The 25,346-nt window shown below is 36.3% G+C and overlaps 3 protein-coding genes across 8 annotated transcripts; 1 reads left to right on the top strand and 2 right to left on the bottom strand.

Moving 5' to 3' along the window:
* Positions 1–5,945: 5,945 nt before the first annotated feature.
* mrm2 (mitochondrial rRNA methyltransferase 2) lies at positions 5,946–7,918 on the bottom strand (the record flags this gene model as incomplete). Its single annotated transcript, XM_079415209.1, has 2 exons — positions 5,946–6,370; positions 7,621–7,918. 2 exons carry the CDS (start codon positions 7,916–7,918, stop codon positions 5,946–5,948), a joined length of 723 nt encoding a protein of 240 aa, XP_079271335.1.
* nudt1 (nudix (nucleoside diphosphate linked moiety X)-type motif 1) lies at positions 7,566–11,704 on the top strand. Of its 4 annotated transcripts, none has more exons than XM_079415211.1 (4): positions 7,566–7,704; positions 9,025–9,180; positions 10,518–10,663; positions 10,766–11,703. In XM_079415211.1, the coding sequence occupies exons 2-4, from the start codon at positions 9,029–9,031 to the stop codon at positions 10,936–10,938; spliced, it is 471 nt and encodes a 156-aa protein (XP_079271337.1). In that variant the 5' UTR covers positions 7,566–7,704; positions 9,025–9,028; the 3' UTR covers positions 10,939–11,703. The 4 variants fall into 4 exon arrangements, with proteins under 4 accessions (XP_079271337.1, XP_079271338.1, XP_079271336.1 ...); XM_079415212.1 differs by lacking the exon at positions 7,566–7,704 and adding an exon at positions 8,235–8,488 and having other exon boundaries at positions 10,766–11,704; XM_079415210.1 differs by lacking the exon at positions 7,566–7,704 and adding an exon at positions 8,235–8,730 and having other exon boundaries at positions 10,766–11,704.
* LOC306868822 (sorting nexin-8-like) lies at positions 11,415–25,020 on the bottom strand. 3 transcript variants are annotated; one of them, XR_013784130.1, is made up of 14 exons: positions 24,889–25,020; positions 24,145–24,272; positions 23,837–23,966; positions 19,814–20,004; positions 18,424–18,544; positions 17,960–18,096; positions 17,671–17,751; positions 17,380–17,540; positions 16,457–16,586; positions 16,310–16,378; positions 15,448–15,597; positions 13,518–13,667; positions 12,606–13,391; positions 11,415–12,268 (listed from the first exon to the last, which is right to left on the bottom strand). XR_013784130.1 is itself a non-coding variant. In XM_079415204.1 (13 exons), exons 1-13 carry the CDS (start codon positions 24,908–24,910, stop codon positions 13,302–13,304), a joined length of 1,560 nt encoding a protein of 519 aa, XP_079271330.1. In that variant the 5' UTR covers positions 24,911–24,974; the 3' UTR covers positions 12,382–13,301. The 3 variants fall into 3 exon arrangements, 1 of the variants encoding a protein (XP_079271330.1); XR_013784131.1 differs by having other exon boundaries at positions 11,418–12,123; positions 12,726–13,391; positions 24,889–24,974; XM_079415204.1 differs by lacking the exon at positions 11,415–12,268 and having other exon boundaries at positions 12,382–13,391; positions 24,889–24,974.
* Between the last annotated feature and the right edge of the window lie 326 nt (positions 25,021–25,346).

Genomic DNA, 25,346 nt, shown 5'->3' with positions numbered 1-25,346 from the left:
TTGGAAAACAAATTAAGATATTTTTGATGAAATCTGAGTGCTCCATAGACAGCAACACAACTGCAATGTTCCAAGGACATCTGTAAAACAGTCCATATGACATCAGTGGCTCAACTTTAATTTTGAAAAGCTACGAGAATACTTTTTGTGCGCAAAGAAAACTAAAATAATTTATTCAACAATTCTTCTCCCTGAGTTACTGTCTTTTGCCATTTTGGAGAGTAGCATGACACATATGTGCGCTTTCCCCAGAACATAATCAGCGTTGTTTATGTTCAGGAGAAAATGTGCGCATGCTAAACGCAAACAACGCTGATTACATTGATTGCATGGGAACATTGCAGTTGCGTTGCTGTCCGAGGGACAGAGAGCTCTCAGATTTGATCAAAAATATCTTAATTTGTGTTCTGAAGATGAACAAAGGTCTTGCAGGTTTGGAACGACATGAGGGTGAGTAATTAATTACATAATTTTCATTTTGTGGTGAACTATCCCTTTAAAAAAGCCCACAAACATGTTTCTGTAACTGAATATATATATTTATGAAATCTCTACATCACATGTTTTTTAGATGCATGAAGATAAAACGGTGTGAATGTTGAATCTTGAGACCCATATAGGCTACAGTATCTCTGCAGTGCTCTGCTATTGCTTCAAAAATAATTACTTTGTCAATAGGTTTGCACATCACAGATAGTGATGTTTGGTCTTTCTTGACATTGAATGACCAATGACATTGCCCTCTCTTCTCCTTTTTTTTTTTTTTGAAGTCACAGTATCTGTTGACATTGAGCTGAACCCTCTGTCCAATCATGATTCATAAAATGGTAACTTAAATTGACTCTCATCTCAATTGAGACTATTCTCTGCTCTCTACTTTGCTCTTTCCTCCATCTATTCTCAGTGTTACACAACCACCTTCTTGTTTCTCCAATGTACTCCCTTGTTTTATTTTGCTCTGGGTTTTCACATTTATGGACCGAAAAGGTATGATTGAACAATTTAGTAAATTGCATTTCCTGTACTATGTGTATTACAGCAGAAATCAATACAATGACATTTGACAACATGATGTGCACTTGAGAATATGGCTTTGCTTTAATTTTCTGTGTTACCTTTTGGCCAGCATGAGCATTGAGATAGAAATTGATGTAGTGTGCCAAGAAAAGTACTTTGTATAAAATGAATTATAATTTACTGCATGTTTAAGATAATTATGAACCGGTCCGAAGACTGTTTTGAGAGTATTGGAAATTCATCTTATTTTGGAGAAGTATGTAAAATCGGTTGAGGAAAACCTCTAATAAGCATTCTATCAAAAGTCCATTAATTTTTTAATTAATGTTTTAAGTTTTTTGTACTGGTAAGCAATCCTAAATATCAGCTCTGGAATGTAAATGAGCAAAAATGAGTAAGCTAAATTATTAACACATGGAAAACCATATTTTGTATTGTAAGAAATTAATATTTTTCATTGAGAAAGGATGCATTAAATGGATAAAAAAAAGGTGAGAATTACGGCATTTACAATGTTACAAATTTTTTTTAAATAAATATATGCTGTACTTTTGAACTTTCGATTCATCTAAGGATCCCTAAAAAATTTGGTTTCCACAAAAGTATTAAGCAGAACAACTGTTTTCCACATTAATAATAAGAAGAAATGTTTCTTAACTGAGCACAAAATCAGCATAATTAGAATAATTTCTGAAGGATCAGGTTTACTGTAATATGTAACTGTACGCCTACTCTTCAGACTTGTTTAACTCCTGAGGCTTAAATGGCCATTGCTGAGATGATTTATTCTGGGAAATGAAGTGTTCTTCTACCATGCTCCATAAAATAAAAATCATTGATTAAATATAATTAAATATACATGGACATTTCTATTCCTGGAAGTACCACTTATGCAGTGCATTTAATAACATGTTTATAGGCAATTCATATTCAACAAAAGTTAAATGAATTCATTTGAATTTTATTTATTTAGAACTATAATTCTACTTCTTTCAATTCAAATTTGAATAACAAATGCTGCCTAAATACACATTCAATTCAAAATTGACAAATGTAGAAGGCATGAATCCTTAATGGTGCACATCCTCAGAAACGCAAGTAAAAAGTTTTGCCAAAAGTTTTTTTTCTATCCAACTCCAAATTCAAGTCTCTCAAAATGTTAGACGGCACATTATCATAGTGCACTGGAGTGCCTGAACTCTGACCTTTAAGAGAATTTGAGATGTTCCAGGAAACCAGAAGGACGTGAGTTAACAGCAAAGAACCTTATAGAAAGAATAAAAGAGAGAGAAAAAAAACTTCTAAAATCAAGACGATAACTTCAGGGGCCAAAATAGCTATTATAAATTTAGCACGGCCACTTGTATTTCCATATCACTCAGTGTGGCTGAACCCCTGCAGACACTAGTCTCCACTTTTACAACCGTTAACAGGCGTATAAAACTAGGCTCTCAAATAAATTCCTTAATCTTCCATAATGAATTCTCCAGGCTCTTTTGACATGTCACTGACACAGGAGTGGATTGTCCCTCAAACGTACACGTTTGATACATCAGAGCGATGATCAAAAACCACAGCATTCCAATTTGACCGAAGCGGCACGCACATTAAACATGTTGCTGACACAGGCGCTCAGATTAAAGAGTGAGGTTGCAAGAATTTCCATACTGTATGGAACACACTGCAGCTCAGTCGAATATGAAAGCGCCAGAGCTGCCGGCAGAATTCATTTAGGTATGTTTGAGTCTCTCAGCTGAAGATTCCCTGAGCTTGAGATTAGAGCAATCCAGAGTCGAACCTGACATTCTTTTTCTAGTGCTTTCAAATCAAACCTACAGCATACAGTTTGAGCTACTTAAAGTTTGAGGAGTTCTCCTTGTAACTAGTGTATAACCATAAAACTCCATGAGCCTTTAGTGATGAATATACTCCGATCTAACCTCTATGAGTCATTAAACCCCATTTTATTATCTCTAATGTTTCTGTTCTGCATACTACCAAAGGTTATGTCTAAACTCTCCATGCTGCACAAGCTGGATGTCATTCACAGCTGGACTGTAGAAAGCGTGTGTCTGAGATAATAATGTGTCAGGCTAATATCCCCGAGACTGCATTGCTACAGGGACAAAGGATTCTCATTAGTCATACTGCCTATAAGACACTTATCCATCCTCTCTGCAGCTCCTCGGCTTGTAATGAGAGAATGATTGCATCTTTCTACATGGCTGGAAAAACTGATTTTCAGTATTCGGCAAACAATTTAGCTTTCCGGTAAGGGAAACACAAAATTAAAGTGTTGTCAAATAAGCCACACTTCAAGAGTTTGCTAAAACAAATGACAATGCTGGATTTTTAACTCTTGAGCACTCGACTCTCAAAGGGTCAGGAAAAATAGTGTTCCCAGTCCACGCCGGGGTGTGAGAGAGTCTGGGGACAAATATTAGTCTGCTGCTTTCACGCTGGCAACTCAAGAGCACCATCTTCTGGCAAGCTGATTGTCTTCCGGTTCAGTGTTTCTTGCACTTTTTTTAGGTGCTGGAACAAGAGTAAAACAAAATTGCAGGCTACCTAATATCCCAATCTCATTAGGATAGTGAACTAGGGGGGGCAAGGCCCATTAGGTAGCCTAATGACTAAAAAATAATTTAAAATAAGACAAATCAAGCTTTAAAATAAATGATCTTATTTCTTAAAGGAATAGTCCACTCAAAAATGAAAAAAACATTTACCCTCATGTCATTCCAAACCTGTATGCACTTCTATTTTCTACTTTACACAAGACAATATTTTGAAGAATGCTGGTAAGCAAATGGTATCAGTTCCCACTGACTTCCATTGTATTTTTATTTTTTTATTTTTTTCAGTCAATGGGAGCCAAAAACTAATTAACTACCAACATTCTTCTAAATATCTTCGTTTGTGTTCCACAGAAGAAAGAAATTCATACAAGTTTGGATGGAACAACATGAGGATGAGTAAATTATGGCAGAACTATCCCTTTAATTTAATTCACCCCCAAACAGTTTAATTATTTCAATTTTCATCTACTGTATGGACACTTATAATTTGTGTAAGTTAAATTATGGACTCCACTCCATAATTTTGCCAGACTGCCATTTTGTTCTTATTATATCAACTATAACAGACGGTTACTAATGAACCTAAATAATTTGACTTTTCTCTTCCTAGGAAGTCAGACCGAACACTTACATTATCAATGTGCATACATTATACGCATAAAATGTTACTATTTATGACAACAGAAACACTTCGCAAAGTCTTTGGAGAAAACCGACTTCCTCAAAACAATTGCTTTTATGTTGTTTAAGTTGTGTACAATATTCGTAGGCTAAAGATCAATTCATGAAATAACTTTTGCTGATCCATAATTTTGCCAGACTGCTGTTTTGATCTTTCATGTTCATTTCATTGGAATTAAAAACATTGCTACTTTCAGCTAATAAACAATAGTAAAGCCTAAATGAGCCTCCTTTTTGTTAGGTAAGAAGTTGGATTGTGCACAGTGCATGACTGTCACTGAAATGAGATTGTGAGGGACAGACTTACACAAATTTAAAGGTGGGGTATGTAATTTTTCAAAACCGCTTTAGAAAACTGAGTCTGGGCTGAGTACCAAAACAAACTTGTAGCCAATCAGCTGTAAGGGGCGTGTCTACTCATGATGTGGAGGAGAGAGCATTCAGTGAACAGCCGAGCGACAGATAGATAGAGATGGCGGATAAAAAACCAAATAGGAAAACATCTGCGGAACGATAAGGCAAGAAGTAGGACCCGTGTAAATATCGGATCAGCTTTCCAGCGCTGAAGAGAACTCAAGGAGCGGAAGGCCTTCGATCGGACGCCGAGGTTGCTTTGTTTCTTCTAGATAGGTGAGTAACACCGTGTCTACACCAGACGCGCCGCAACAGCTAAAGTCTGCCTATACTGGACGCGATAAAGCGACCGTTGAAAATCATTTGAAATTTGTGTCAGCACGTCATGAATAGAACGCAGCAGCAGTTTTCTGTCAGGGTTTTGTCGTGTCGAGCTGCGCAGCATCCAGTGTAGACAGCATCACTGATTATAATGACTTCTATAGTATTTTTTCACGACGCTCGCGTCCGGTGTAGACACGGTCTAACATTGGTTTTGCTTTGTTTCACAGAACTAATCATTGCCTGGGTTGCGTAGGCTACGTATGTGTGGGGCGGAGCTATCAAAATAGGGCGAGACTCTTTTGGGGTAGGGGCGTGTTTGTTTTGGTGATTTCAAATATCTTTAAAGTTAGAATAATTTTCCAGGATTTAACTTGTTGATATCCAAGTTGTCACTTAACACAACTTTACATCTCAGGTTGACTAAACTTTTTTATTTTTTTGTTCTTGACAAGACATGTCATCAACTCAACAATTGGTCTGTTGAAGTGAGAGAACACAAACTTAAATTATTAATGTTACAGTCTGCAAGTTAATTGTCAAGAGTTGGTATTTTTTTGTCAATTATAATTATTTTATTTTATTATCGATTTAACTTATTTTTAATTAGTCAAAAAACTAATTAAGAATGGCACAAAAAAAACAACAACACTTTATTGGAATCCTTCACAAACCACTGATTTAATCCATCAAATAATATATGAGCAAATATTTATCTCTGTGCTTTTGTTTCATTAAGCAAACAAAAATACACTAGAAATAGGGAATCACTCACTAAAAATCAATTTACAAATCAAGTTATATTCAACACCTAAATCTAATTTTTCTGCTATAGCATTTATATCCAGAATCTGTATTGAGTTTCTGGTTTCTGATGCACTGAGGTAAGTGTTTTTATATATAAGTAATAGGAACAAAACTATTTTTAAACAAAATATACGTTTATTTATATTTTATATATTAAAAATGCATTTGCATGAAAAAGACTTCATCCTATCTTATTTTGAACATCCTCGCCAAAACGAAAAGCTCTGCGGACTCCTTCCTGCTTGCTCTTGGTTTTACTGTTCTTACATCTTGAAACATAGAGGCAAGCCTCTGCTGGAGCTTATGGGCCAAAGCTCCATCCCAGTATTTACAAATCAAAGAGCCCCCGGGGCGCAAAACCTTGTCAGCTAAGTCCAGCACTGATAGACACATGGTGACCAGTCTTTCATGATCCAGTTCCCTGAGCCCACTGGCATTGGGGGCCATGTCACTAAGGATGACATCTGCTCGAGCTTCAGGGAGGAGCCTCTCCAGCGCCACGTGAGTTGAGGGCTCAGTGATGTCATGATTGGACAGCAGCTGAGCTCCATCCAAAGGGGAAATGCGTAATATATCTATTCCTATTACGCTTCCTTTAGGAAGATCCACACCTGGAATGAACAAAGGTATAGTGTTTATATCCTCATCGGCTAAAATAAATGACACCTAAACCAAAATATGATAGTCTAATAGATTATAAATATAAGCATTTATATTTATCTATCTATGTATCTATGTATCAATCATAATCTCGGATGCTCATATGTTTAAAATTTGTTCTGTAGACATATAATTTTTTATTTAACACACATACTTATTACATTTCAAATTTGCTCCTAACATACCTGTACATACTGAATTGTCTATTTTGCATATTGTTCATTTTGTATATTTGTACATTATTATTAATTATTATTTTATTATTATCTGTGTCCTGTCCTGTTGCTGTCATTCTGTTGCACTGTGGAGCTACTGTCACTAAAACAAATTCCTCGTATGTGCAAACCTGGCAATAAAGCTAATTCTGATTCTGATATATAAATTGTACTTATATATGAATTACTTTTAAAAACAAAATAACGATGATGGATGGGTTGGACAGTTGAGTAAAAACAACCAAACATTCAAGTGGCATGTAATTTATTCAAAACTTTTTTTCTTTTTTAAATTCATTTATTTATTTCACTACAAAATTCTCATGATTACATGTGTGGCAATTCATAATGGTAATGACTTTACTATTATTCTACATTTTTAAATATTACAGACTGAATATAATGAAAAAGTAGGTGCATCCAAAAGTTTTGACTGTCGGTAAGTTTTCTTTTTTTATGTTTTAGAAAGAGTAAGTGCTTTATAAAAAATAATGTTCAAAAAGTCTGTATGTATTTGATCAAAAATAATAATATTGTGAAACATTATTACAATTTAAAATAGCTGTTTTTAATTAAATCATATTTTTGAATGTAGTTTATTTCTGTGAAGTTTCAGCATCATTACTCCAGTCTTCAGTGCCACATGATTCTTCAGAAATCATGCTAATATGATTCTTTGCTGCTCAAGAAACATTTCCTGTTATTATTAATGTTCAAAACAATAGTCCTGCTTTATATGTTTTGTGGAAACTGGGAAACATTTTCAGGATTCTCTGATGAATATAAAGTCCAAAAGAACAGCATTTATTTTGCACAAATATAAGTGATTTTACTGTCAGTCATCCTTGCAGAACAAATACTATTCATTTCTTTCTAAACAAACAAACAAATGTTTAAACTGTAGTGTATGTATCCTAAGATGACATGCATAGATATTATATGGTGTGATGTTACACTGCTGATTCCTAATTCAGCAGCTCGCTTACTTTCTCCTGTTGAGTTGACTCTCTGGACTGCAACTTGGCTCCATGCACCAGGCGCAGCGCCGCAGTCTATGACACTCAAGCCAGGTTTGAGAAGTCTGTATTTGTCATCTATCTCGATCAGTTTAAAGGCACTTCTGCAGCGGTAATTCTGCGCGTGAGCAGCTTTAACGAAAGGGTCATTGAGCTGCCGCACCAGCCATCTCTGATCGGCAGCACTCTTCCCCTTCATATGCAGAGGCGTCTTCTTTAGAGAGACTGCTGACACGTGAATGAACGACATTTGGATACGTTTCCACATCATTTACAGTGATCTGGAGAGATGCATTTAGAAAACAAGGAAGACACGTGTGCGTCTATGGTGTCCTCATGCTGTCAAAGATGCGCGCACTTTGCGCAGACTCAAATCACTGAGTTATGCATTATCGCGCTTTATTTGTCTAGGATATATTATTAATTATTTAGATGAAATGCATTTATGTATATATCAGTTAGTAATCATTTCCCTGTTATACACGGTCATCTTTGAGTTGTTGTGCCTAATGATTGCGTTCAGTATCAGTCGAGAATGTTTGACTGTTGCACGCTCCGAATTACGATTCGAAGACTCGTTCTTTGGAGTCGGATCTTTTCAATGATTTACATGTGGCGAGATGAGGAATAATTGCCTTTAGTAGTAGTAGGCTATAGCAGAAGTGTTACAGTGTAGGCTACTTGAAACATATTTACGGTTTGGCTAAAACATGCACTTTTAGCCAATCTATGTATTTGAAATGTAGGTTTAGTTCTGTTCGAAAGAACCGAGTCACATAAATGAAAAATTTTCCCATCGAGAACATTTCACTGTTGCACTCTCGGTTACAAAACGTAGGTAGGTGGAGTAACATATTTTCGCAGATCTGTAAATCATATGCTGCATTTGGATAATTAACAATTGAATGAAATGTCAATCACTATTATGACTAAATTCACTGTTGTCAGCCTCCGCGTGATCATCTGACCGCGAGCAACACGCGGGAACAAGACCGATTTATTCAACTGAGACGCATATATCTGATTTTTATACCGTATATGTGATTACATTTTTTGTCTCTACGTATTACTTTGGACAAAGTAAGCAAATGATTTGGATAGAAGTAACTGTGAAGTCAACAGTTTAATTTAAATGAATTTAGGAAGCCGCACTGTACTGATGTATATGAAACATTCATTGATTATCTGATCCATTAATAGTTGTTGCTTGATGTTTACATACTGTAAAGAAATGTGAATCATGTTTCGAATGCTGATAGTGTAAATAAAAGTCAAAACATTATACTGTACATGTATAATGGAGATGAGCATCATTTTAAAGTAAGTCTAACAAATAGTCCAGTATCCATTAAAGACACTGCATTGTATGTGTAGGGTGATGTTGACTAATAAACTGCTGACCCTGGTGCTGGTGGTGCAGCCCGGCCGGGTGTTGTTGGGCATGAAGAAAAGAGGCTTTGGAGCTGGCAAATGGAATGGGTTTGGAGGGAAAGTCCAGCCAGGAGAGACTATAGAGCAGGCGGCCAGACGGTGAGCCTTACAGCCATTCACACACATGCAATATTATTGGAACAATACCACACGTATTTTAGTTTCACTTATAGTTTTGTTAATATTTTGAATTAGATTTTAATTTCATTTTAGTTGAGTGTTTTGTCACTTTGTTAAAGCATGTCTATAAGTTTTAATTTATCTAGTTTTAGTACTTCAGTTTAACTAAACAAAAATGAGACCTGTTGAACTAGCTTTAATTTTTTTCTTCTTTTTTTTTATTTTAGTTAACAATAATAACTGGTTAATATATGGAGGCCATTTCTGAAATGGGAAAGGGGGACATTTCTAATTTAGTGGTCAAAAAATAAATGTATTTTATAGTGAACATATAATCTTATTATAATAAATAATTATTATGACTGTTACTGGTTTTACTACCATGCTGCAACAGTAAAAAAAATGTGAGAACATATGATAAATAAAACTGTATTTAACATATTTCGTTATTTTATGTTTGTGCTCTTGGAGGCTATGTTTTTTGCAGTGTTTTTACGGGGGGCTTTGAGCGTGCTGTAAAACATTTCCAGGGACAAGAAAATTGGACGTTTGGTCACTCTTTAGTTAATATAATTGTCTTACAGTTCAAACGCTGAATCATAGCAGTTGTTTTCAGATATAAAAGCTGAATTTATTTGACCCTCTAACTCTGGCACTCTCTATTCTAATTCAATTTTATCTATCTGTCTTCTTTTTGTAAAAAAAAAAAAAAAAAAAAACACTTGTGACTTGACCCTCTATCAATTGCATATTTTTTATTCTGTAACTGCTAGCTTTTCTTCAAAAACTAACACTAGCTTTCTTTTTTCTACATTCTATCTACTTGTTTTCTTTAAAAAAAATAAAAATAAAAGGCTAACCAAGACTTGTCATAGCACTTGCATGTTGTTGCTCTTTTGTTGGTTTTGATTGCTTCTATTGTCCTCATTTGTAAGTCGCTTTGGATAAAAGCGTCTGCTAAATGACTAAACAAAATAAATAAAAAGCATTAAGAATGGTCTTCTTTCTGGTGCCAAGAGCCGAGATATAGATAGATGGATAGATAATTTATTTATTATTATTGTTTAGAATTTTTATTACACAAACGTACAGTGCTGTTTCCCTTTAAAAAAGCTAATATATTCTTCCAGTGTCATTTTTCACTTCCTTGAAGCTACAGATCAAAGTTAAACAGTTTGAACCTTGTAATGCTGAGAATGTGTTATATTATTTACTTGTCTGTAGAACTTAACAATGGTGTCAGCGATTGGCCATGTTCAATCTTCCCTGCTTTTATTGGTTTTCCAGCTAAAACAAAATGGCATTTTATTTGACAGGGAGCTGCTAGAGGAAAGTGGCCTCACCGTTGACAGCCTCCACAAGATTGGAAATATCAAATTTGAGTTTATTGGGGAAACAGAACTGCTGGATGTCCACATTTTTAGAGCTGACACCTATAAAGGAGAGCCAACCGAATCAGAAGGTAATACAGCGCCACATCACTTAATGATCCAGTTTGTGAGAAAACATACTGAGACAGAAGATCTAATAACATGCCACTGAAGCGGTTTGTTTTCTCTTTCAGAGATGAGGCCACAATGGTTTGACACAGATAAAATACCTTTCATCCAGATGTGGGCAGATGATGTCCTGTGGTTCCCACTGATGCTACAGAAAAAGAAGTTCTTGGGGTATTTTAAATTCCACGGTCACGATGTGATAGTGGAGCAGAAACTGGAGGAAGTGGAGGATGTGTGATTGGGATTTGAGTACCACTGATGAACACTGCCACTGTATCACTGGAAATTATCCAACTACATGGTTTCTTGGATACTTTGTGAAATTGTGAGATATGAAATGCTGTATTTTAATGTAATAAATGTACAGCATTTTGTATAAGCATACTTTTTCGTATGGGAAAATAGCGTTATCTGTTAGTTTGGCATTCCATTTATATTTAGATTAAATTCACACATGTATCTTCTGTATTCTGAAGTTTTGTTTTTACCTCCTCCTTTGTTCATAATTCCTACAACGGTTGTTCAGTAGAGTACACCAAAAATCATATCTTTTATATTAATCTACTAAATGCAATGCTGGAAAGTGCAGAATAAAATGAAGTATCTATCTGTCTGTTATAGTGGAAATAAACAACTGCAAGTGTAATACAGTTGAAACCTAAGTCTCAAACCCTTTGCCAGCAGGTGGCAGGATTGAATACGTATTGGAGTACAACAACTGTTTCCATTTCTTTAATGCTTTACCTAGTCCAAAAATAAAACCAAACATGTACAATTGATAAGCTCTGCTAAATTGTTTTATAGAATATTAAACAATTAAGACAATAAGTAAAACGTTTTGAGACATTTTGAAGTTCACATGATGGCTCACTAGCAGTGGGAGAATTTCAGACCTTCATGATTTATTGAATGAAAAGAGGTGTTTGGCGTATAGAGCAGCTAATAATAATCAAGTATTTCATGCTCATTGTAGTTACTACTTAAGACTGAATCCAGGCATAGCTACAAAAAAAAAAAAAAAACTGTCACATCTAGTTGTATACACTACTGTTCAAAATTTTGAAGACCTCATGGTAATGCTCAGCAAGAATGCAAGTACAGTTGCTTGCGAAAGTTTGGGAACCCCTTGCAGAATCTGTGAAAATGTGAATAATTTTAACAAAATAAGAGATCATACAGAATGCATGTTAGTTAATTTAGTACTGTCCTGAATAACATTTTACATAAAAGATGTTTACATTTAGTCCACAAGACAAAAAAAAAAAAAAAATAGCTGAAATTATTAAAATAACCCCATTCAAAAGTTTGGGAACCCTTGGTTCTTAATACTGTGTGTGGTTACCTGGATGATCTACGACTGTTTTTTTGTTTTGTGATGGTTGTTCATGAGTCCCTTGTTTGTTCTGAACAGTTAAACTGAGCACTGTTCTTCAGAAAAATCCTCCAGGTCCTGCAGAATCTTCAGTTTTCCAGCATCTTTTGCATATTTGAACCCTTTCCAGCAGTGACTGTATGATTTTGAGATCCATCTTTTCACACTGAGGACAATTGAGGGACTCAAAACACAGCTATTCAAAAAGGTTCAAACATTCACTGATGCTACAGAAGGAAACACCATACATTAAGATCCGGGGGTGAAAACTTTTGAACAGGATGAAAATGTCCACATTTTTCTTATTTTGTAGAAATACATTTTTTTTCCATTTAGTACTGCCCTTCGGAAGCAACAGAAGATATTTGCATGTTTCCCAGAAGACAAATTAAGTACAATTTACCTTGATCTTCAAATTCAAAGTTTTCACCCCCCAGCTCTTAATGCATCGTGTTTCCTTCTGGAGCATCAGCGAACGTTTGAACCTTGTGTTTGAGTCCCTCAATTGTCCTCTGTATGATTTTGAGATCCACCTTTTCACACCGTCACTGCTGGAAAGGGTTCAAATATGCAAAAGATGCTGGAAAACTTCTGCAGATTCTGCAGGATCTGGAGGATTTTTCTGAAGAACAGTGCTCAGTTTAACTGAGCACAGATTCAAAAATAGACAATCAGACAGAAAATGATGTCAGTTGAAACCACGAACAAGGAAGAATATGATGCCTTTGCAACTAAAAACATAATTTCTGCATATTTCCTGTGTTTGTTAAGTATATTCAACTGACCACTGCTCTGGCTCGCTGGCTATTAGCTTCTCAGTTCATTTCTCTATATTGCACCAAAATAGTAGATATAGGTCATCTTTCATGGGTTACGCTGTTTTGTACAATGTAAATTTTCTCTTTCAGCTTAGCTTACGTTTTAAAACAACAACATCAGCTTTGCATACATGTAGATTAAACATTAATACAGTGTTGTAGCATTCCCTCAACAGCATTGTTCTCAACAACATTAGCCGTTCGTTTTAAGCGTCAGTTTGTTCAAGCTGTAGGAAATTAAGGCCCTTTTCGACAGACAAATTTTAGGAACTGCCACATAACACATTCACACATAAGCAGTTCCCCATAACTCTTTGCAAGAAAGAATACTGACTGTCCGTAGTTCCTGAACAGATCCTGCTATTCAAAACAGGTTAATTTTCTTTCCATTCTGAAAGCACAGAAGGGAGGCTATTTTGGGCTGAGAGGCGGAGACTGTCCGTTACCGTCCCCAAAAAGACTTTTAAGCTTGGAATGAAGATCCTGCCACACCTCACCCATCTAGATCAGAGCAAAATAAGGCACATCAGTAAATATTAGAAGGCTTTGTTAGGATCAAAGTAATAAAACTAACTTTGGCGCACATTAAAATGAATAACACAGGAGATAGATGAAAGATAAGAGTACCTCTTTATGTCCCTGCACCTGTGAGTTTACAAATGACCCCAGGATGTGAGACGTAATTGGCAGGTGTGTGAATATGAGCTGGCTCTCCTGGTGCAGGCAGAACAGGGAGAAGTAGTTGCGCAGCTCCATGGCCTGAATGGCGTTTTCTTGCTGCAGTGAGTCAGAGATCACAGTGAGGTAACAGTGCGGTCACATCTTCCCACCCTAACCTCCATCATCATCATCATCATTACCACAATGAGCCACCCAGCAGTTAAAAAGCACTGGATCATGACATGCTATTTGAAGGTTAGACAGATATTGTATGTGCCTCACATGATTTGGCATTGCATCAGTATCAATTAAGAATGAGGGAGTGTTTCTCTTGTCCTCCAGCTGGCCAGGGCCTTTATGTTTTTTATAACAAAATTAAATTTATATATCAAATTGTTAAATGAGAAAATAAAATGAACATGCAAAACGTCTGCACAAATGATCAATTAAATGCTTCAGTGAAAGTTTGGTCAGTGTATAAAGTTTATAGACTTGACAAAATGAAATGGGTTGCTAGGAATTACTTGGTGGCTTATAAAATATTCTCAGTGCTGGTAATGCGATGAATGTGCATTAATGTCATTAATAACCATTTCAGTAATATTCAGTAAAATGTATCTTTTATCTTTTTGACAGAAGTCTCTTATTCTCACCTAGGTTGGATCAAAATGTAGTAAAAAAAATTATATTGTGAAATACTATTACAATTTAAAATAACATTATATTTTTAAATGTAATTTCCTTCCTGTGATGGAAAAGCTAAATTTTCAGCAGTTATTACTCCTGTCGTCAGTTTTTTGTGAGAAACAGTGATACATTTGAATGAAAAGAGAGTTTAAAAGAACAGCATTTACTTGAAATAGAAAGCTTTTTACATTATAAATGTCTTTTACGGTCACTGCATCCTTGCTGAATAAGGGTCAAAATTACTAAACAGGGCAAAGTAGCGTTAGAGCGCAATTCCATAAAAGTGCAGATGGGAGAAAATTCTGCATGTGATTTACTGAAAATGCGCACATTAAAGAATACAGACACAAAATCTAATTTCCATAATGACCAGCGCAAATTACTGCCTGCTTTAAGACATGCTTTTTTGGGCGTTAAATAATGCTGCAAATACTACTAAACTTACGAGCGCAAATCTTAGTAAATTGCGTTGCGGGATTCATTTAAATATTCTCCTCCCATAAATTTAACGATCAAAAGGGAAACTCCAACAAATGCATATTCAATAAGGTGAGTCGCAAAATAACTGTCCACACCTTTTCAGTGCTAATTTCCCCACTGTGTGTCTTTAGTAAATCCTGACAGTAGATTTTTAACGCCAAATGAGGGTTTGTGCTGACACAAGCTGATGGTAAATCTGGCCTTTAAGTGTTTATTTCTTTCAGAAATAAATAAACACAAATCTTACTCAGACCAAATAGTAGTGTATTACCAATATAATAAAATTCTGAGAAATATTGAATATCTTAAGTAAAACGTTTTTGTTCTATGTACAAGGTTTATTTTTTTATCAAATCTTTCACAAACCTCCACGCATCCTTAGCAGCCTCTCTAGACCCCAGTTTGAAAACCCTGGCCTAAGCAAGATAAAAAAAAGAGGCCTTCTACTACCTCTCCAAAGAGGCAGAGATCTTAGTTCAGAGGCCTGTGGCATCCCCAGAGGGATTTTGAGGATACAAATCTTGTTCAAGGACTTTGATTTCAAGCCCTTCAGATCAATTTCACCTACTAAATTAAAAGGATGTATCAGCGCCCCTCAAGCTACTGGTCCCTCTGGTAATTCTGCCTGACAATCTGCTGTAGCTCTTTGTGTGCGTGTGTGTGTGTGTGTGTGCGTGTGCGTGTGCGCGTGTGCGTGTGTGTGTGTGTGTGTGTGTGTGTGAGGGCTGACCTGGACGATGCGGGACTCCAGCTGTTCGACAGAAACCTGTTCTTTAGGCTGCACCGTGGTACTGAGCATTTGTCTTTTCATTACACCGTACTTCTGCAGTGTGCGCTGGTGTTCGTGCAAGACTCCTTTCTCATGTCGTTCACACAAGTCCTGTATGACACCACACATACACACTCATAAAATCTTATGTGCCATGGCTCAGTGGGAACATATGTACTTTGAACTTTGGTGCTCATGTGGGTAACACAGGTTTGAATTCAACTTGCAACACAAGCCAATTCTGTAACTCATCTCTTTCCCCATTATTTCCTGTCCTCTCGAGATAAACAGTGGATGAAAACAACTAAATTACAACTCGTTGCTATATTCCAAGACTTCTGAAAATGTCAAAATTCTGAAAAAAATACCAGTCAAAAAGTTTGTAGTAATTACTATTTTTTTTATGTTTTTAAAAAACATCTCATGATAAAGTTTTTCAAAGTCTCTTATTAAGGCTGCATTTATTTGATCAAAAGTACAATAAAAACATTAATACTATGAAATATTATTGCAAATTAAAATAACTGTTTTCTATATGAATATCTGTTCAAATGCAATGTATTGCTGTGGTGGTAAAGCTGTATTTTCAGCATCATTACCCCAGTCTTCAGTATCACATGATCCTTCAGAAATCATTATAATATGCTGATTTGCTGCTTACAACCATTTATTATTACCAATAACAATTCCTTTGACTGGTACTGTTTTACCTGCATAATCTTTTAACAGCCAAATTGAAGTCATATTTCAATTTATTTCCTCTAAATGGGCAAAAATACAAATAAAAAATTTTGACTAAATGTTAAAGCACATACATACTCACCCTGTACGACTGCAGCAAGTCCAAGAACAGATTCAGTTTTTCCACCACATCATCCTCCTCTCTTCTGCCCTGTATTAAATAAACAATTTAAATTCCTCTGTAGCAGCGCGCAGCCAGTTCACGTGGTATGTGTGGGTGGCACAGTACCTGTTGGGCAGCTTTTTCAGACAGAAGTGAGAACTCAACAGAAAGCCCTTTGACAGAGCGTCTGAGAGCAGCCCAAGGACTCTTGCAGGACGCCAGAATAGGCACAGGTGACTCATCTGAACCCAAAGAACTGGAGCGGAGAGAGACCAAAGCTGAAATCTATGGCAGGTAGTCATAAACATTTGATAAACAGGCTCTCTTAAACCACAGAAAAAATCTGGTGTTTTCCACCTACTCACCTATGTTACTGTACTCTACTGTACCATTGTAAGAGTTAATGTACAGTTAAATAGTCACCATCAAAAAAATAAACCCTTACAGGCTGGTGGTAGAAATATTTATAGATAATAAATCTACAGCTGCCTTTATATTTTAAACATTCTAAACATTTTCTACGTTTAAAACAGTGGTTATTTTAATTAACATTGGCCTTAAAGTCCTAATTCAGTTTATTTCCTCTAAATGGCCAAAAACATCTTAGCTGTGGTATTATTTATTTATACATCTAACAGTACTGCTGGGTGGGGGTGGGGAAATGGTCATCCAATAAATGTTTTTTATAGATACAATATATTTTTTATCAATAAAAATGTACAGTTGCCTATATATTTTGCATTCAGCTTTTTTGTCTTTTTACATGTCTACATGACAGTGGTTCTCAACCATTTTTTCAATGACAGAAATTAAGTAACTACTAAATTAATAAAAATTACGATAATTAAATTCTATAACTTTAGGGGTGAATTCAATTAAGAAATATCTTGTTTTAGTTGTTTTAAAGCTAGCTTGGACTTATTTTAAAACATTTGAGGCTTCCTTGGAAGTTGCCCTTGGAGGTGGACCTCAGAGCCCTGCTTGAGAACCACTCACTGGTTTATGAAATTCACATAGATTCAGAAACAGCCCTCAGGATGAGGTGGTACCTGAGCTCCTTCCCAAACATCAGCAGATCTGTGGCATTCCCCTTTGAGCGTTCGGCCATCCTCTCTGCCCTGTCCCGTAACTTCTGAAAACTGTTATGGATATTTTTGATGAGCTCTCTGCTGGATGAAAACTGACTTTGGATATCCCCTGGGAGGTAATCCTGCAGGAGAAAAATCACAAAACAGACAAGCAATGTTTATTAATAAATACTGCAATAAAAAGACAATATTATGACATCTGAATATAAACATACATTTTAACATGTAAAGTAAAATAAAACTGAATCAAACCTTGGCCTGCGTTGCATATTTGCATGTCATGAACTCATCACCCGATTTTTTGCAAGCATCTCTAAGCTTAGTTTGGACATCCTGTGGGACATAAATATGGAAGTCTGGAATGTCTATCAAGAATATAAAACAATGTATACATTTTCTTTCTCAAGCCGGAACTGGCATATCTAAAGTATTTAAAAAATGAATTTTTCTTGCAGTATAAAATATCATAACAATTCACTCCCATTTATCTAGAAATTTGAATCAAGTTTAGGGTTAGCAAAAAATAAATAATAATCCACACCGAGCCACTGAAGGTGAGGAATGTTTTCACAAGTTCATCCTCAGAAAAGACAGGGTGTCGTGCCACAAGATTCAGAAACCTGCCCAGAGCTCGTCTCCGCCCTTCAATGAACTCTCGCTCTGACATGGAGGTCAGGACTGCAGCGGGGCCAAAGAACAGAGAAAAGATTAAACTTTTCCAGAAAAACAAAACATAGCCCTTCCATTAACAAAACACAGCAAGGCACTTTCTGGTACTCAGTTACTATGGAAGTACAAGTTGCTGAAGTCTGCAGAAAAACAGAACAAGTTTACTTTTTTTTTAAAAACCTTGGCAGAGCTACGATTGTTTGTCTGGTGCTTTCCAAGAAAGCATTGAATGTCACAGCACAGTCTAAGTGGGAAATGCACAAGACTATAGTCTACAGGTTTGATTACAAACCTTTCACAGGCTGAGATTTTACAGTGAATAAATCAACGCCTTACCTCCTTTCAGCGCCCTTTTGGGAGGAAGTGCCGGCACGACTCTGTAAGCATATCTCTGAAGCAGGAGCTCATGGAAAACATCAAAATCATTGTATCGCCGATAGACTGATACTGTAAAACGCTGCAAAAGGGCACATAGTAGATAAAATCAGCGATATGTTTAAATATTATAACTGTAAATGTTGCATGACTCAGCAGCAACTTGACAATGTCTTATTGTCCAATTTTGCACTGAAGAGGTCATATATTTTTTATAATTATCTTAGTTTTTAACCCTCTCCACCTTTACAAAATCAAGCATTTTATCTCAACTGATCAAGAAAAACGATTCCTCATAATATGAACCAGACCATGTTTTGTTTGTCCTTGTTTACACATTTATCTTGGGCTGTCCACATGTGATTGGATCATTTGAGACAGACACTAAAGCTAAAGTGGGCCATTTCTCAGCTACATATGGAGAGAAGTCATTTTTGTTTGTTCACCATGACACAGCAACGATGACTCAACTAGTAGTTTAGGGTACAGAATTGGAATATTTTTTTTTCTGATCAAAGACAAAAACTCTAAACTTGTAAACCAGGTCTTTTAAAAGAACAGTCCAGTCAAAACTGAAAATTTCCTTAAAATATACTCACCCTCAAGCCATCCGAGGTGTAGTTGAGATTGTTTCTTCATCGGAAAAGATTTGGAGAAATTTAACATTACATCACTTGCTCAGCAATGGATCCTCTGCAGTGAATGGGTGCCGTCAGAATTAAAGTTAAAGTTAAACAGCTGATAAATCACAATAGTCCATAAGTAATGACTCCAGTCCATCATTTAATATCTTGTCAAGTGAAAAGCTGCATGTTTGTAAGAATCAAATCCATCATTAAGATGTTTCAACTTTAAATCACTTCTGGCCAAAATACCAGTCCATAAACTATAATAATGCTTCCTCCAATGAAAAAGTCCATCCTGTATTCCTCTCACATCAAAATCCACCAACATATTTGTTAAGAACTGTTTTTGCTTTAAAACGGTGCTTGATCTGTGTATATTTCTATCTTGATTCAGACAAGATGAGTTTTTCACTGGAAAAAAACAATATTATGGAAATAGGACTCATATCTCAGCTAGAAGCAATGGTTTGAAGTTAAACACGTCTTAATGATGGACTACTTGTGGATTATTGTGATGTCTTTATCAGATGTTTGGACTCATTTTGATGGCACTCATTCACTGTTGAGAATCCATTAGTGAGCAAGTTATGAAATGCTAAATTTCTCCAAATATGTTCTGTGAAGAAACAAACTCATCTACATCTTGGATAACTTGAGGGTGGGTCAATTATTAGCAAATTTTTACTTTTGGGATGAACTTTAATGCCGCCTCTAAAGTCACTCACCTCGCTGGTGACCTGATACTCCACGTGTTTAAGAAACAGCCCCTTCTTCTCGGGAATGAGCTCAACTTTAATGGTGTCCTTCTTCAACAGCTCTGCCAGAGTCAACGACAAGTTCAAAGGACTCTCCTGAACCAACTGCATCTTCAGACTCTGAAGCTCCTTCGGCTCTCCCAGCTGAGGCTTCGGGAACTCTTAAAAAACATGACATATAACAGTGACTGTACTGTGATGATGTTACTGATCATTTCCTTGTATCGTGCATGCTGCGTATTACTGATATTAATTATATGGCTCCGCGTTATCGTCCGGGCAGAACTATTGTTCCAGCCACCAAAGACAGATTCACAAATAACCTGCCTGATTTATCTCAACTGCTCTGTGTACCCATAAATACACATGAACTAGACGAAATGAATAGCAACATGGGCACTATCTTCTCTAATACATTAGAAGCTGTTGCCCCCCTCAAATTGAAAAAGGTTAGAGAAAAACGTACTGCGCCACGGTACAACAGTTATACCCATTCTCTCAAGAAAGAAACTCGTAATCTTGAGCACAAATGGAGAAAAACTAACTTAGAAGTTTTTAGAATTGCGTGGAAAAACGGTATGTCCAGCTATAGACAAGCTCTAAAAGCTGCCAGGGCAGAGCATATCCGCAAACTCATAGATAATAACCAAAACAATCCAAGGTTCTTATTTAGCACAGTGGCTAGATTAACAAATAAACAGACGCCACCCGATCTAAATATTCCCTCACAGTTTAATAGTAATGACTTGCAATGTCACGTACACATTCACAAATATTACCCTGCACATGCAAATATTATTGACGTCATTTTACCTTCATATATTTTGCCAGAATTTCTTTGTCGCAACTGTGATGGCGTAGTATTTCATTATGCTTCAAGTTTGAGGGGATGATCCTAAGTCCATGGGTTATTGGGGCATAGAAATTGTCATACAGGCAATTTAGCTTGGTCAGACTTTATGTTCGCTCAAAGAGGGATGGCATATTTAATTTTCTAATTTAAGTTTGTGGGGGTGACTGAGCCTATAAGGCTTAGCTACGATATGACGTTTTTTATTTTTTTCAACTGTTTGTCAAAACATGCGACTATAGCCTATGCCTACATTAAGATATTTATTTTAATATTTTTTTTACTGCCTGTTGTTTCTTTTGGCATATAAAATAGGCATTGTCTGATAGAGATATCAATAAAGGTTCATCTGTGTCGCAGAATTGGTGTTGTTTCCGATTTCTACAAGCTCAATAACATCCACAGCAAAAAATAAAAAATAAATAAATAAAAAAATAGTAGAAAAACTGTGCCCATTAATTAGATGTGCAAGGCAAGCAGGTAAGTTTTTGGGGTTGCTATGGACAACTACAAATGTGAACATTATTAGGCTATAATGTAAATGACTTATTTTATTCGAACTTTCTATCTATTTGCTAAAAAATAAAGCGAAATGGGCATTTAGTAGTAGGCTAAATAGCAGCATGTTGAAATGATGTGCCAAAATGCATTTTCTATTAGGCTACAATAAAAAAAAATTGTACTGTACAGTGCGTTTAATTTAGGCTATTTATTTATTTTTGTCCCTGTGCGCTGATCGGAGACGGAGTTCACTGCTGATATTCTGAGAGCTTTATAGGGTGCTTCTCATTTCTTATTTGTGCATCCTCATTTCCTTTCCTTGCTTCCTTTCCTCGTGTCTTAGCTCCACCCCTCCAGGATGCGAGGGAAGGATGCAAGGAAAAGACGCTAGGACCGAGGAATCGAATCAAGTGAAAAGACACATCTTCGTATCCTTTAGCGTCACTTCAAAGCGTCGTCAATTAATGCTGGATTTGGCTTGCACGTTTGGATTAACTACATGTCTACATTAAAGTCATTCTCTATTCTCTAATAATCAATAAAGAAACATTCATTTAATAATAAAAATTAAAAATAAGAATAAGCCATTCAAATAAAGAGCCCAATCAGCAGATGGCGTGTGGGTGCGGTTTTAAAAATTGGTCAAAAACGTTGGTGCGGATGGATGGCGGACGGATGATGAGTTTTGTGATGCGGTTGCGGATGAAATAATAGCCCATCCGCGCATCTCTAATTGCCAAGCTTCGAAACATGCTACCTTTCTGAGAAAAGCTAGTTCATGCATTCATGACCTCAAGACTGGACTATTGTAATGCACTGCTAGGTGGTTGTCCTGCATCTTCAATAAACAAGCTACAGATAGTCCAAAATGCAGCGGCTAGAGTTCTTACCAGGTCAAGAAAATATGATCATATTACCCCAATTTTACAGTCTCTGCACTGGCTACCTATTCAGTTCCGTCTCATTTACAAAATATTATTACTTGCCTATAAGGCCCTAAATGGTTTAGCTCCTGCGTACCTAACTCGTCTTCTACCATGCTACAATCCAACCCGCTCCCTAAGGTCGCAAAACTCTGGACTTTTGGTAGTACCTAGGATAGCAAAGTCCACTAAAGGAGGTAGAGCTTTTTCACATTTGGCTCCCAAACTCTGGAATAGCCTTCCTGATAACGTTCAGGGTTCAGACACACTCTCTCTGTTTAAATCTAGATTAAAGACACATCTCTTTAGCCAAGCATTCACATAATGCATCTTATAATCTTGTACTGCAGTTATATCTGATCAAATGTACATTATTATTATTCTTTAGCTTGGGTTGAACAAATCATTTTTGCTTAGATGGAACAGCAGCTACACTAATTATGTCTCTATTTGTTTCTCCGTTTCTGCCACAGGATGTAACTAAGAATTACAGAAGCTTCAGTCTGGATCCAACCCTTAAATGATCTGAGATGACCGAACACCTGAGGAAAGATAATGCCAAACCCTCAGAGGACTTCGGAGGATGCCAATGCTCAGACAACATACAGAATTACCAAATTTGCCACAAGTTAACATATTAAGGATCTGCAATATATAAATATATTGTGGAAACTTAAATTCCTGTAGAGCTGCTTTGCAACGATTTGTATCGTAAAAAGCGATATACAAATAAGCTTGAATTGACTTGAATACTGTATTTAAAGAGGTTTGACAGCCAGATGTGATTGACTAAACATTACATGTGTGTGATCACAGTACCAAACTTAATAATTTTTAATAAGATAAAGAAGATTGCTTTCTATCTATGTTCCATGAGAGTCTCGTGACAGCAAACAAATGACACAGCATTACAGAAAAGTCACAAGGAAAGACAAATAATGAGAGAAAAAAACAATAAACAATGTTGAGCTGTGTGGCAATGTTGAGCTGTTTTTTTTTTGTGAATTTCTGTGGTTTGTGTTTCCAGTTTAGAAATGAAAGTCAGTAGACAACTTAACCTAGCAAAAAAGTTGCCTCGGCAGATTCAACCAGGATCATTGCTTTTGTTTGGTGAAAAAAAAAAAGTTTCTTGGTCATTCCAAAGAGAGCTATGCATTTGGCATGCAGTTGACGGGAAACTTGGTCTTGCTTAGAGGAAAAAACAGGAAACATCACTTTTAAAAAGTGCAGTCAACTGTCATACTGGCAACTCCTGAAATAACACAAGAGGCTTGTACTGAATAAAAACTGTAACTCTTCAGAGCTCTTATATGAATCAAATGTGATGAAAACACTCAAACACACCATCGCACAACCTGTCCAACAAAATCATAGACCCGAGGAATGTAAATAATACATGCATACTGTATAAAACAGGGTGAGAACACTTTAGGATTCAAACGTGCTAAATTTTCTCTTAGAAATGTTGAAAAAAGTAATAAAATCTTCACATATTAAGCTCTGCTCTTGCGCAAATCACTGCAAACAGATGGTGACACTGAAATGCAGCTTGAATGTAATTCAGTTGGGACAGCATGTAAGAGGCAATTTAATATCACATGACGAGAACAAAAGACTGTTTTTATGGGGACTTAACTGGGGTTACTGACTTTAAAATGGCATTTGATCAAGCTACACATTTACCACAGTCAGCTGAGGAATAGATATGCTTATGCTTACCTTGTATGAAATTCTCCAGCAGTTTGGGACTAGGTGGTTTTCCTTGTTGAGCAAGGGCAATAAGAGCCAAGCCTTTATACAGCGAGACTTTACTTAGGAATCCATCACCACCGTTTACATGTTCGGCTATCTAAAATGCATATGAGTTACCTTTCAGCCTGTGCAGAATAAGTTCCACAAGAAAAACATATTTCCATTTCCAGCCATACATAATGTAATTAAACAAAGCTTGTGGGATGCAATTCAGCTAACTATCAGCTACAGTCTTTCTAGCCAATAATGACACATAATCCTAGTGCAAGTCTCACCTGGTTTTGAATGGTGATGGAGAGAGATGTTTTGCTGAGAACTCTCTGGAATACACTGATAGACACTCGTTCATCAGTTCTGGAGCAGATGGCTTGATGTACTTCACGATAGTATGAAGGGACAGTTCCTACATTCAAAAGACCATAAGAGCTTAGTGTTGTTATAACAAATGAACTGACTTGGAATGGGTGACTGGGAACATTTCAATTGTGTTACTTGTGAACACACTGAAATAATCATTTTTTCAAACTAGCTGATTGCTCCAACACTGACAGAATATTGTAGTTGCGCAATTCATTTGTATTTTTTACTGAAGAGCTCAGTAAGTTCTCAGGACACAAATAATGGTGTGAAAGCAATTCGCCTCGCGCTCAGTGTGTAAAGGCCTAGAAACACAACAGAACTTCATAAAAAATAACATTAAATACGAATGCCATCGCAAGCACATAGTCAATTAATTTAATAGAAACACAGTTGAAATGTATTTTATAGTCACTAAACAGGTGAAACAACAAAAACAAAGAAACATTTACGCAAGAACGTAAAGCGCATAACTCGCGTTAAAGTGACTCGTGTTGTCACTCTCGATACTTTAAAAAACCATCAGAGAAATTTTAGAAGGCATGAAAACAAATTCGCAGACAACCGCCAGAACAAAAGTTACATAAATAAAAACGCACGGCAAAACATTATCTGAAACTGTGCGATATTTTGCTTAAATGCCAGTAATTTCTCTTCCTTACCTTCATTGATGTCCGCTGCCATAGTTTAGATGTCATGTGAGTGTGATGGCACCTCCATGTGATTTCCTGAAGAAAAGAGCAGGAATGTCCCTCTCCTTAAAACTGTAGTGATGTGGAAACACATGGTACAGTGCAGTGGGTGGAGCCTCAGGTTCAAGTCTCTTTGAGGACAAACACATCTTTATATGACTTTATACACTGGTTTCATATGTTTTTAGAAGGTAATTCACTCAGAGATGTGATCTGTTACAAAGCTTACAAGACATGGCAAAACAAAACAACCACACTAAACTCCAATAAATAAAACAGAAACAAAATAAGTAAATATACATTACATTGCCATTACCTTTTGACACGTGTGTAGTTTATTGCTTATGATATTTTTTTTTTTTTTTGCCTACTATCGTAACTAATCCAGAGAATAATGACTATGCGTGAGGGGAAGAACAATATATGTT

Source organism: Barbus barbus, assembly GCF_936440315.1.
Source record: "Barbus barbus genome assembly, chromosome: 4".
Taxonomy (NCBI): Eukaryota; Metazoa; Chordata; class Actinopteri; order Cypriniformes; family Cyprinidae; genus Barbus; species Barbus barbus.
This window is presented reverse-complemented; position numbering and strand designations above follow the sequence as displayed.